This window comes from Dermacentor andersoni, chromosome 4 (genome assembly GCF_023375885.2).
Source record: "Dermacentor andersoni chromosome 4, qqDerAnde1_hic_scaffold, whole genome shotgun sequence".
NCBI lineage: Eukaryota > Metazoa > Arthropoda > Arachnida > Ixodida > Ixodidae > Dermacentor > Dermacentor andersoni.
In genome coordinates, this window is record NC_092817.1 from 21592430 (window position 1) to 21605397 (window position 12968).

At 49.3% G+C, this 12968-nt stretch overlaps 1 protein-coding gene across 1 annotated transcript in view; it reads right to left on the bottom strand.

Annotated features, from left to right (window-relative positions):
* Positions 1-6418: 6418 nt before the first annotated feature.
* The window catches only part of LOC126536003 (putative fatty acyl-CoA reductase CG5065), a 36157-nt gene continuing 29607 nt past the window's right edge, over positions 6419-12968 (bottom strand). Inside the window, exons 6-12 of the mRNA XM_050182891.3 lie at positions 12445-12622; positions 12175-12219; positions 11967-12085; positions 10948-11187; positions 9640-9769; positions 9070-9197; positions 6419-8028 (exon numbers count right to left, since the gene is read on the bottom strand). Of these exons, the coding sequence (XP_050038848.1) occupies positions 7890-8028; positions 9070-9197; positions 9640-9769; positions 10948-11187; positions 11967-12085; positions 12175-12219; positions 12445-12622 (979 nt within the window). The 3' untranslated portion in view covers positions 6419-7889. The remainder of the gene's footprint in view (positions 8029-9069; positions 9198-9639; positions 9770-10947; positions 11188-11966; positions 12086-12174; positions 12220-12444; positions 12623-12968) is intronic.

Consider the following 12968-nt stretch of genomic DNA (forward strand, 5'->3'; position numbering starts at 1 on the left):
CTGAACGGCCCACACGATACACGCACACTCTTTCTCGGTGGCGCTATACGCCTGCTCACGACTCGTCAGCTTACGACTAGCATACAGGACGGGGTGTTCTACTTCTCCATTTTCCCATTGGCACAGTACAACGCCCATGCCTCGCTCACTAGCATCACACTGAACAACGAACCCTTTTGTGTAGTCGGGCGATCGTAGCACAGGCTGGCTTGTTAGGGCGCTCTTTAGGGCGCTAAAAGCTCTTTCCTTTGTCTCATCCCAGACGACTGTTTGCGGCTCTGTCTTTCTTAGAGCATCCGTTAGGGGAGACGCGATATCAGAGTACCTGGGGATGTACCTCTGATAGTAGCCGGCGACACCTAAGAACGACCGAATATCGGTCTTCGTGCGCGGTTGCGGGAAGTCTCGCACAGCGGCCACCTTTATTTCAGAGGGGCGGCGACGACCCCGACCAATCACGTGTCCGAGGTAGACAACCTCGGCCTGTGCTAACTGGCACTTGGGAGCCTTGACTGTCAAGCCCGCATCGCGCAGGCGGGTTAGCACTGCCCGCAAGTGGGCCATATGCTCAGGCCAGGATGCGGAGAATATCGCTACGTCTTCTAGATACGGTAAAGCGAATTCTTGCTGTCCCCGCAACACTTTATCCATGAGGCTTGAAAAGCAGTATGGCGCGTTCTTCAAACCAAAACTCAAAACTTTAGGACGGAATGTCCCCATTGGTGAAATGAACGCCGCATACCTACTAGCCTCTTCTGTAAGTGGAACCTGCCAATAACCCCTGACAAGATCTAGGGTGGAAATAAACTGAGCGCTACTCACTCTCTCAAGGCGCTCCTCGATGTTAGGGATCGGATAAATTTGATCCTTAGTGATGGAATTAAGCCTGCGGTAGTCGACGCAAGGACGAGGTTCCTTGCCCGGTACCTCAACTAAAATCAAAGGGGAGGTATAATCACTCTCACCTGCTTCAATAACACCGAGCTGTAGCATTTTCTTTACCTCAGCCTCCATAATATCGCTCTGGCGGGGTGACACCCGGTACGCCTTGGATCGTACTGGCTCTGGGGAGGTAAGTTCTATGTCATGAGTAAGGACAGAAGTCCTACCAGGCCTCTCAGAGAACAGACCTTGAAACTCTTGTAAGAGCTGGTGTAGTTCGGTTTTCTGCTCAGGCGACAGCGATGCTTTACTTATTAAGTCACTAATGACTTGATCGGTGTCTTTCCTGTTCGTCACTGAGCCTAGTCCCGGAAGCTCGACCGGAAGCTCTTCTAACTTTCCCGCATCGGGAATTTCCTCTCCAGTATCTGGTGCCTTTAACGCTACAGGCTCAATTTTATTCCGTTCGGGCGTGCTCTGAATACCAGCTTGCTGCGCCTCTGACCCTTTCTCATCGTTCAACAACGTCGGCCCCGCAACTACCGCCTTTGCAGCGAGCTCCCGAACCTTCGATCTGGTTAAGGCCTGAACGCTAGCCTCACCAAACAAAAGCCCCTTCTCGCGCAGGAGGTGATCGGACCTGTTCGAAAATAAGTACGGGTACTGGGGGGGCAGCATAGATGACACTGCGGCCTCCGTCTCAAGTGCTCCGAAAGGTCCTTCAATAAGCACTTTTGCTACCGGCAGACACATGCTATGAGCTTCCACTGCTTGCTTGATCCATGCGCACTCGCCCGTGAACATATCGGGTTCTACGTAAGAGGGGTGAACTACATCCATCGTAGCTGCTGAATCGCGAAGCACTCGGCACTCTTTCCCGTTTACGAGGAGGTCTCGCATGTAAGGCTCGAGAAGCTTCATGTTCTCGTCAGTGCTGCATAAAGACAAAAACACGACTTTTGTTTTTGTTTCTGGACACTGCGCCGAAAAGTGACCCGGCTTCTGGCACGTATAACAAACGCGCGCTTGCCTCGTCTCGAACCGCTTTCTGCGTTCGGCTTCGGTTGCCGCCGTCTCCTTACGTTCGGTCGGACTGCTTTCACTCGCATCCGCACTACGTGTATCCCCCTTTGCTCTCATGGGTGTGAACTTCGGCCTCTCAAACTTGGAGCCAAATTCACCCTTTTGACCGTCCTTAGCTCCGCGAGCCCGACGCGTCACAAACTCCTCGGCTAACTCAGCGGCTCGAGCCACCGTACTAACGTCTGGCCTATCCAAGACCCAGTACCGCACGTTCTCAGGTAACCGACTATAAAACTGTTCTAGCCCGAAACACTGCAGAACTTTCTCGTGGTCACCAAACGCTTTCTCTTCTTTGAGCCACTCCTGCATGTTTGACATAAGCCTGTACGCAAACTCTGTATATGACTCACTTCTGCCTTTCTCGTTTTCCCGAAACTTCCGACGGAACGCCTCCGCTGACAGCCGGTACTTTTTTAGCAGACTCGATTTCACTTTGTCGAAATCCTCTGCCTCCTCTCTCTCCAAGCGAGCGACTACGTCGGCCGCCTCGCCGGGTAGCAAAGTGAGCAAGCGCTGTGGCCACGTTTCCCGAGAGAACCCCTGCTTCTCGCACGTTCGCTCAAAGTTAACCAGGAACAAACCAATGTCCTCTCCAAGCTTAAACGGCCGCATCAGGTCAGTCATTTTGAACAATACTCGTTCTCCTGCACCGTGTGCCTGACTTCCATTACGAGCGCGTTCCATCTCTAACTCGAGACGCTTCATTTCCAAAGCGTGTTGACGGTCGCGCTCTTCTTTTTCTTTCTCTTTTTGTTCTTTTAGTTCGCGCTCCTGTCTTTTTGCCGTCTCCCTCTCCTCAATGGTCTCAAGGCATTCCGACAGCTCGTCATCCTCAGCTTCTAACTCAAGAATAGCCCTTAGCAGTTCTGGTTTTCTGAGTTTGTCTGAGACATCCAGACCCAACTCTCTTGCAAGCTCCAGCAATTTCGGTTTGCGCAACGACTTCAAATCCATGGCTGCTCTGAATGCTGCTTTCTCTACTGCCTACTATTGTCTTGCCGCAAACTAACCCGGCAGCAACGACAACCACAATTACCAGCTCTGTTTCTGACACTAACAAAAGCCTGGCAAAACTCAGAAAAAGAAAGTCCCGCACTCACCAAACCTCGCAGCCAAGAATTCCGCGCAGTCGTTCCGCTGCAGGCAACCAGTCATCACACAGGGCTCGTTGCACTGCTCCCGGATGGTCGTTGTGCTGCTCAGCATACATTCAACCGCATCTCTTCGCTGCTGGCCTCCGTTGTCGCGATCTCACCGCTGGCAACCAGTTGTTGGGGACTCGGTGCTGACGCCCGTTATTGCAAATGGGTCGCAAGCCCCAAGGGTAGCGTTGGCCTGGCGGCCTGGGGCACTGGAAGCATCCGAAGGTCCCGGCAAAGCATGAGTAGACTGGTAACAGAACAACTTGTTTATTCTAACATAGCAAAAGAGCGGCCGGTCAGGTCGACCGAAGTGGAGAGACGGGAGAGCACGTAACTCAACAGTACAAATCGGAGCCTCTCTCCTGGCGTCCGGGGGCAGCTGCTCTTATACTCTCGGCGTCGCGGGCCAGAAGGAAGGTCACGGGATGAGCCCACGACACGGCGGAGCATGAGCCCACGACGGCGCGCACGGTCGAGCCGAGAGACATGTTGAGCCGAGTGTAGTGACGCATCGCCAACCCGCCGACGGACAGACCTGCTGGCTCCTCACTGGGGAGCTCCGCTCCCCGGCTGCCGCGCTTTGACAAGCGTGGGCACACACACACACACACGCACGCACGAAGACACGTGGCACTGAAACACGCCTGGACACGCTTGGCGGGGAGGCGTTGCGGCGGCGTCGAACGGCCCAAAATGTCCGCCGCTTTGAACGAAGCCCCGGCGTCCGTTGCATCCGCGCCGGCATTACCGCGCGTTGTAGGCGAAACGTAACAGTGTTCAAAAGCGTTTCAATAACTTTTTTTGTGTGTGTCAACAATTCATATAATATCTGCGATTGCTGTAGCTGGAAGAAGGAGGAGGAAATGGTGCCTGTGACCAGTACCGCCTATAGGCGGCGGTGCTGTGAGGTTTCTTGCAAACTCAAAGCACGATGCATATACCGCCAACCGTGCACCATGTTGCCGCTCTGTGAAATGTAAAGCAAAGCCTTGTCAAGGCTTTGCTTTTAATTTAAAAGAAATCTTTAACTGAGCCTTACCCACGGCGCCATTCCATTTGGCACAGAAATGAACGCACATGCGCCATTACAGTCTGCTCATGGGAGACGGAGCTGCTGTGATTTAAAATCGTATAGTACATTCTGCGATACCATGCGCGTGCTGCCCGAAACCTAAATGACAGGGGTATGTATGCATAACGAATAATAAAGAAACGCCCACGTGCACTTTGATCGTGTCATGGTTTGAAGAGCATTTAAGTTAAACATGACTGCAATCGCCTTCAGTCTAACGAGTATATTCTGAACGAAGCTTCATGCCAATAGTAGAATGTCTTTCGCCATTGTTCAGGTATAGTCTCCTGTCTGCTGATTTCGCTTAGCAGGATATGGCTGGCCGTGACTGATAGCAACGCAAAGCACGATAATATGTTGCACCGAACAAGGAATTCAGTGGCCCCACATAACGCTTAAAAACATGTTAGAAGTTCACTGTGTCGCACACTCTGAAGAGAACACGTCTCAGGTCTTTCTACTGACAGCAACTTAATTTACTGGCCTCTCTTCATATATTTTCAGTTAAAAGCTCACATGTCGGGTCCTCTGGGCTTTTGTTATGGAGTGTAATGTTTAATAAGACCGAACGAACGATGTTTATTTGAGACGAATTTTCGTTCGTGCCGTCAATTGAACAAAGTCTACAATTGGTATAAGAGCCTGGGTTTCCTATCCTAAAGCAAAGCGTTACTTAAGCCCATTTGTACTGTGGAAACAGGTCTCTTTCTATTCACCTTGGCCAGCAGTATCCTCGATTTGCAAAGAACAGTAGAGGCTGGGAACCCTGGAGTAAAAAAAAAAAAAGATTAAGATATTTCTAGATTTCTACTAATTTCCTCATTTCCACAAGAAACGCCAAGTTATGTAGATACAACAAGATTTCCCTATTCAAGATTAGCTTCAGGCAGTAGAATGACGGCAGCCTAACGTATTGGCGGAGCACTTGCTTGGACTTGACTAATTTACTCATAATGGCAAAGCCTTTAGCGCTTTGCCATTATTATAAATTTAGCGTACCAACTAGCCCAAGAATCAGCCTTGTTGACTAATTTCCAGGCGCTTTGCTGCGTGCACACACAGTGTTCTCTCTATCCCGCTTCCTTCTTTCGGTTCCCCATTTCCCTTCCACCAGTGTAGGGTGGCAAACCGGACGCTCGTCTGCTTGACCTCCCTGGCTTTATTCTCTTTGCTCTCGCATCCCCCTCGCCCCCCCTCCCCCTATACATCTGACAGCACTCCGAGTTGCGCCCGTGTCAGCTGGTTTCCCGCGCGGGAAGCGTGAATGCGCCAATGACCCATCCCTTGTGGCGCACGAAGGACGGAGGTGTGGGAACACCTCTGCTAAAAAGAAAGGTAAACGCAAGCCTGCAGATAGATATCGTCAGGCTGGTCAATATCGTAGCCACCGCTACCACGCGGCAACTGCACTCCAGGGGCTTCGTTATGTTCACCACCCTTTGCGGGACGAACTTGGCCACCAGAGCGGGTTCTCTCATGAACAAACCAAATGCTTTGTGGGACTGTGTTACCCAGGCACATCGCCAAATGAAAAAAATCGCATTTATCTCACTAACAAACGCCTAAACTACATTTACTGCACAGCGATTGTAATATCGGCGATACAATCAACCAGGGGTCATAGTGAATGTTTCCATAACGTACTAGCTCGTATAACACATTGAGGCTTGAACGACGTCCTCAGAGCTCGGTTAGTCGGTGAATTCTTTCTTGGTTTCCATAACATGCCTATACCTCCTTCGGAGCTCAGGATGGTGGGCGCTCCCGCTCGCGAGGAGACTGACCTTGACATCAGCTGCAACGAGCTCAACATTCTGTCTTTGACTCGCCGCACGTGTTTCATAAAGGCTAACGCTTTCTTTATTTGGCATTGATGACAGTTAAAAAACATTAAAAAACGAAAATACAAATGCAACAAACCTGAGCCGATTTGAACAGCCGGAACGTACACCTTGTCCACTTTTTGTACATGCAATGACAGCGTGTTTTGCATTGATACTAGTTTCCGAGTCTGGTCAGATCGCAAGTCAATAGCGGTCCCAACAAGGTCAAGTAAATAGCAGTATGCCAGAAAGTCCAACCATAGCGAGGACCTTGGTGCTTCGTTATTTTTTCCTCCACGACGTTGATGATTTGAAAGCCAACTTGGCACCAGCAAAAACGAAGTGCTGTCGGTGCACGCGTGCACGCACGCCGAAGTGGCACGCGGCGAGGGCAGTGAGCTCTTTACGAGCGCGAGGCATGTGCGTGAGTACTATTTATTGAACATAAAAGCGTGTATTTACATGATATGTACAGTGATGGTGCACTCAACGAACAACACCAAGTCTTGCGCACGCGTACACTCGTACCTCCATGACGGACACTGCCTTAGCGCCGCCACCAAAAAGGGGAGAAGCCTGCACACATACGCTGCTTTGTGAAATCCATAAATATGCAATATGTACATCTGAGCGCTTCTTTGAGAAGGCAGCGTCTGACGGTGACAAACGCAAAAGTGCAAGGGCTAATTAGCATTCGCTGTTCCAAGGCACTCAGAATCGTACTGGCGAAGGGGTACTCAAAACACCCCGGTATTTCACTGTGGCTAAAATACTGTTCTCAACGGGGCCTCCAACTCGGACTTTGGTGCCATATTTATTAGACGATGTAAACAGAGCCAAGACGTACTAACGTATTCGGACATCAGAATACCAAAAGACGCAGACGCAAACAGCAGCAATGTTTGCCAACAGGGTGAGGCATCGTTTTTCGAGGAACGCGTGTGAAACCTGCCGTGCAACGGCCGGCTCTGCTGTTGGTGGAAACATGTCGACAACAAAGTACAGTCGAACGCCTCTACATCGAACGCCTACACAACGAAATGAACTGTATAACGAAGAATAATTTTATCCCAGTTCTCTAGTTAGGGGTGCGGTGCCACACTTTTACAACAAAGTGACCTGTATAACAAAAGATTTCGAAGGCACCAAGCACTTCGTCATAAAGGCGTTCGACTGTAATCCGTATGAAGTGACTTTTCACATATTGTTTTTCGAAGAAGTGTGGTGCTACTTAAAACGCTTCAAGCGTGTAATAAAGTTGATCACAGGGCCACGATAAGGCATCAGCAGCGCCACTGTTCCCGAAGACGTCTGCCGGTATTCCGTTTTACGTGCGCGCTGTGATACGACTGCGCGCCACACTGAGGCTCTCTGTCAGCTCCACGGAGTCAAGCCGGTGCACGTGCCACTGGCGTTTCCGAAACACGGAAGGCACGCAGAATCTGGATCCCTCCGTGTCAGGGACACACAGCACCGAGGTTTGCGAAGTGCGTAACCCATGTCGCACACGATAACGCATATAAGAACCCTCGGCAATTTACTGGAAGCCTAACCAGACATACAACCGGCCAATTCTTTCCTAGCAACTTTCACATTCCGATTTTTTTTCTTCTGTCACACGTACAGTTACAGCTGCAAAAGCAGAACAACTTTCTTCTGCCAGATACAGATTTAAGGAAGCAGTGCAATCTTTGCGATCATAGAGGCCACTAACTTGAATGGCCACGACAGAGTCACAGAATCAAGCAGCGCGATTATCGTTTTCCGAGCTCTGAAAAGTATTCTTTGTCAAGCTGTGAATGTGCAAATAAAGTGTCGGAGCTTCCTCCCACCAAGGAACAAAGCATAAAATGGTGGCAAGAAACGAGAGAAGGCCGTCGCAATGATTCAGAACGCGTTGACGAGCTCTTGGACGTAGCTGCTTGCCGTGTAGACCATGTCAATGGGATCCAGGGAGATCATCTTGAGCACCCGCCAGGTTCCAAGAATGATCAGCAGGTTGCTCACCTTGCTTACAACGTACAGCCTGCAGAAAGGAACAGTCACAAGAGAGCCGAATGTGAGCATTGGACTGAGAAAAAACGACGCGGAGCGCTGGAGATGTCGAGATATGCGCTGCTCATGAATTGACTAAATCACATCGTTGTATATTGATGAAGACAATTAGACTTCTTTGTGAAAATGGCTGCACGCTGTTACTGGCGAGATCTTGGTCAAATGTCGCCGATTACTTGCGGCCAATCTATACGTAAGTGCGCCCCAGCGTAACTAAGGCGCGCAAATCTGGCAACATGGCCCAGTCGGTTAAGGTTGACTATATGACAAAACAACCTAATCGTGCAGAAGGGTCTCGCTGTGCCAGATCTTGCCTCGAGCCAAAAGTTTGAGCAATAAGGTGTCCGCTTTTACGACTGCAAAGTGGTACCAGCGTACCTAGGCTACGTGAGACCCGTCGCCAGGGAAACGCGCCGTTAGAACCGGTGAAGCTTTAACGACACCAGGTTATCACGGGTCATAATCACCATAATGTAACACAGCCTAACGTGATGAGATCATTCATGGGAACTATTGGAATTCTGCAATTTTAATTCGTGGAAACGAGTGAAATGGCGAAGCAAAATAAGGACCACCCATGCGCTTGCACATGTTTTAACAAAACAGTGTGTCCAGTCAACAGGCAGGCGACATGGTGCGGGCAGGCGCGTTCAACTTTCTTATTGGCTCTGAGGCAAACCGTACTTTCCAAAGTTATCCGGTGAACTAATTGAGAAATAATCATTCCAATTAAAGTCAACGTGCTCGCTGCGAGAAAGTCGCCCTCGTATAGCTTGAGACAGCTTCTTTATTAAGCACCTGCACCACATATTCTACACCAAGCGCGCGCCACAATTAAATTAATTTAATCCCTGTATCGCAATGTAGATAGCTAAGACCTATAGTTATTCTGAAACAATTAAAACGTCGCCGTCTGCGGCGCGCTTAGTCGTAATGGAATGTGCCGATTATGTGGTGCAGCCGCAATATACTCTTGTAAATCTGCATGAAGAAGGGTAAAAAAAAACGGCACCTTGCCAGCTGTCGCTTTCCCTCCTTGATGGTGGACAGGTCCTCCTTGAGCACATATTCTCGGATGCCGAAGCAGTAGGACAGAAGGTACGGCTTCCACTCGATCGTCTTCACGTCAAAGTTGAACACCTGCAACGTCAAATCGTATTGTGACGGTCATGAGATTGAAGCACAAATTGGACTCGGTCGTCAAGCTGGTTTGTGGACGAGATACCTTACAACGGGAAGCAACAAGACGCGAAGAAGGAAATGATGCCGAAAGGAATCACTGATGTTCAATACGCTAAAGCTTGATATGCACGGCTCAAGTGCTCTGCGCCACTGAGGTGTGCACCTGATACATTTATCGCTGCGAGGGGTCAATGGCCGTAGTACAACACTTGAGGTGGCCACCACCCAACAGGGAGCGTTAGGAATAGCGTACGCAAGCGACTTAGCGTGCGCAAAAGCCCAAGCTACAATCAATATTGCTGAACAACGTGACAGCGCTGTGGCAGCAACTTTCACTTCTTTAGGTGCCATAATGAGTCGGGTATCAACAAAAGCAAGAACAAGACAATATTGCACTTACGTCCTTGTCTGTGGCGTTGAGTTCACTGTAGAGGGCCCTGACGTTTTCATTGTAGAAGTACCACTCGTTGGTGCTGAAAAACTCCAGCATGTCGAGGTGGTTCTCGACCTTCTCGTATAGCCTCGACAGCCTGCGGAAAACGGAGGAGCCACATCAGGATTACGTAATACCCAACAGTTAGGAAGTGTGCCGCTGATTACCATCTCCGCGCGATCGACCCCTTGTGCTTGGGTATTTTACACTGTATTTGCCGCGGTGCCTAAAAATGATTCATGTTTGCCTACTGTAAACAGCTTCAGTCATGGGTACATTAAGCGCAACAATAGACAGAAATTTAGTAACCGTCATCGGACAAGACCTTAACCGCCTGTCCTGTGGCTGTGTATCTGCAGTGTTGATAACATAACGAGAAAGTCGCTAAATTTGGCAAGTTTACAGCCTGCTACTGGATCCTTAGCTTCTTTTTTTAGCGATTTTGTTAGTGACGTAAATAACCAATAAATACCTTGTAATATCACTCGTCCTTTGGCTTTGTTCATTGCCTCACTCCTATTTTATCCCAAGTGAGTTATATGTGCCTCCAATTGTCGCTACTTCTAAAGATTACCGAATAGCCTAGTAGTGATCAAAACGGCCTTTCCATGCAAAGCACACTCTTCAGATCTGACACGAATTTAAAAAATGAAGTTGTTTTTTCTCATTTTCACATTCCAATCGCTGCCGCAAGCGGTAATATAGAGTCATAGTTGAAAGAATGACAAGAAAGATGTCTAGGAACAATTAAAACATAAGAACGACAATTCCGAGCAAGCGATCGCAGTCATCACTCAGCCGCGTTTTGTTAAAGATAGAGCGTTCTAAGGTACTCATGATGAATAAACCCTTTTCTTGATTGGCAAGTGCACTCATCTGCACTGCACAGTTGCGCGACGGCACCGGTCGTCCTTCAATTGAAGACGAAGTGCTAGCTGCACATGCAGGGGCTTCTCTTTTGCGTACGGTTTCATCACGAGGGCCACGTCTACATTTTCCATGTCACAATACAACCAAAGTGTGCATACACTATGTTTACAGAATGACTACGCCGCCGTTAATTGGGCAACCTGCCTTTCAGGAAAGCTCACTTTACAATTATGAAAAGTATCTATCGCGGGCAGTAACACGCAAACGTATTACCGCTCCCAATTAACGCAGTATTGGTTAATAGTTCTAGCGCAGCGCTACTTGTCCCGTTGCGCTAAAGACTGATGCGCCATCTCGCGCCAACAAAAGGGAGTCCCAACTATGCAAGCAAGAAAACTGACTTACATGGGCTTCTTTCCGATGGCCCACAAGGCCACGTCTCCTGCCTGGGCGACGAGGTAGTGCTGGAAGAACATGCGGATCCTATGCAACAGTTTGCTGTTGGTGTGGCGCGGCTGTGGGTAGCGCAAGGTAACTTTGGACGGGATCTTGTAGGGCATCTTCTGCACACAGTCCAGGAAGTACTGCCATGTCAGCGGGTTGTCGGCGCCGGAGCTCATGTTGTACACGGTCATCTTCTGGCTCCTGAAACACAAGAATGGCACACGTCGCAACTATCGAGACCCTTTGCTCATAGCGAGAGCTACACTGGCTAACCACGCTGTATATCCCTCCCTTTTTATCTCTCTCTAGGTAATGATTCAGTTATGGCACAGCGTATATATACTAGCGTAGACGCATCCGGGAATAGCAGTGAGAGAGAGAGAGAGAGAGAGAGAGAGAGAGAGAGAGAGAGAGATAGAGCTCTTTATTAGAAAAGCAGATAATTTCGCCGGCGCGTATATAACCGCTGGCATGCTACTCTGTATAGGGATGGGGAATGGGATTAAAAGATTCCAGAAGAGAATGGGAGAAAAAGAGGATAAAAAAAATATGGAACGTCCGAGTGGACCTGATACTAATATTTACAGGTGACATGGCGGGTAAATTTAGGCTTTTGTATATAAGCTGTGAAATTTTTAGTGCAGGTGACAACATTAGATTATGCTGTGATCGTCCACAACACTATAGGATAGTTCTTGCATTGGAACGCCTTCGTTATAACGAAAATTTGGTTAGTCGAATACGTTGAGTGAGGCAATGCAACTTCGAAAAGACAATAGGGGGTTTTATAGAAAGGGAACCCAAATTTAGGGGACGCTATCGGCGAGGCGTACGCATAACCGCTTGGGTGCGCAAAACCGCTTGAGGACGCCATGACTAAAGCTTCATAACGGCGATTTCAACTTGCGGAGGTTACGCGAAGCAAACAAACAAACGATATAATTAGCGTCACATGCCGATTGCTAGACGAGCATTCTTACCGTCCAGAGCCTCTTTGCCAGGCTGCTGCGATAACGCAGTTGGCAACCATGTCCACTGGAATAAAGTCGGTGACCTTGTTGATGTCTCCGTAGACAGATGTTAGTACACCTTTGGCCAGCTGCAGACAACGCGAGGCGACATTAACTTCACGATGCCATCGTTAAAGTGTTGATCAGGAATGCAGCCATCGTGTATAAGTGCACTTACAGCGATCAAAAGCCCGGTGGGACCATTGTAGTTGTCTACCCAGCCCTGAAAGAAAGATAGCACGTGGGGATAATGAGAGCATATTCAGATTTGAGCACAGTACAAAACATTCTGCAATAACAAGCGAAAAATTGCATTGATTTAACCCGTAAGAAAAAGATTCAGATATTGACGGCACACATTATTACGATATGAAAGGAACGTTGGACTACTATAGCGAACCTATTGACAATCTGCAAGCCAGAAAATCCCACGGATGAACGCGCTCACCGCGAATGGTTCTTTGGCGGTGCCTGTGATGATGGAGGGTCGGACGATGACAGTGGGCAGCGAGGTAGCATGCTCTTGGACCAGCATCTCGGCCACGGCCTTGGTGAATGTGTAAGAGTTAGGGCGACCCTCGAACAGCTTCGGCTCCAGGGTTTCTAGCATCGAATCGTCCATCCACCTGCGGGAAGCCGAAGACACTCATCGCACATGTGGCTCTTGCTTGCGACCCTGCGACTATCGCTAACGGAAATCACTGGCATAGTTATCAAAAGTATTTTAGAGCGCAGCTCTTAGGCGCCAGATCCTGCGGGGAGCGTCGGCGTTGCCCCTCGTAACCGAGCGAACGAGTACAGCGAAGGATGAAAGCGAACGCGGAGTGCAGCGGGAGATGAAAGACAGCGATAGCGAAGAGAGCGCGAAGAGGAAAGTGGAGGAGGAGGGTACGGCGAAAGCGTGAGAAGAAAAGCGTAGTGGCGCACATGAAGGGCTTTGCTGCGACGATGGCTCCGAGATGGTGCCAGAGT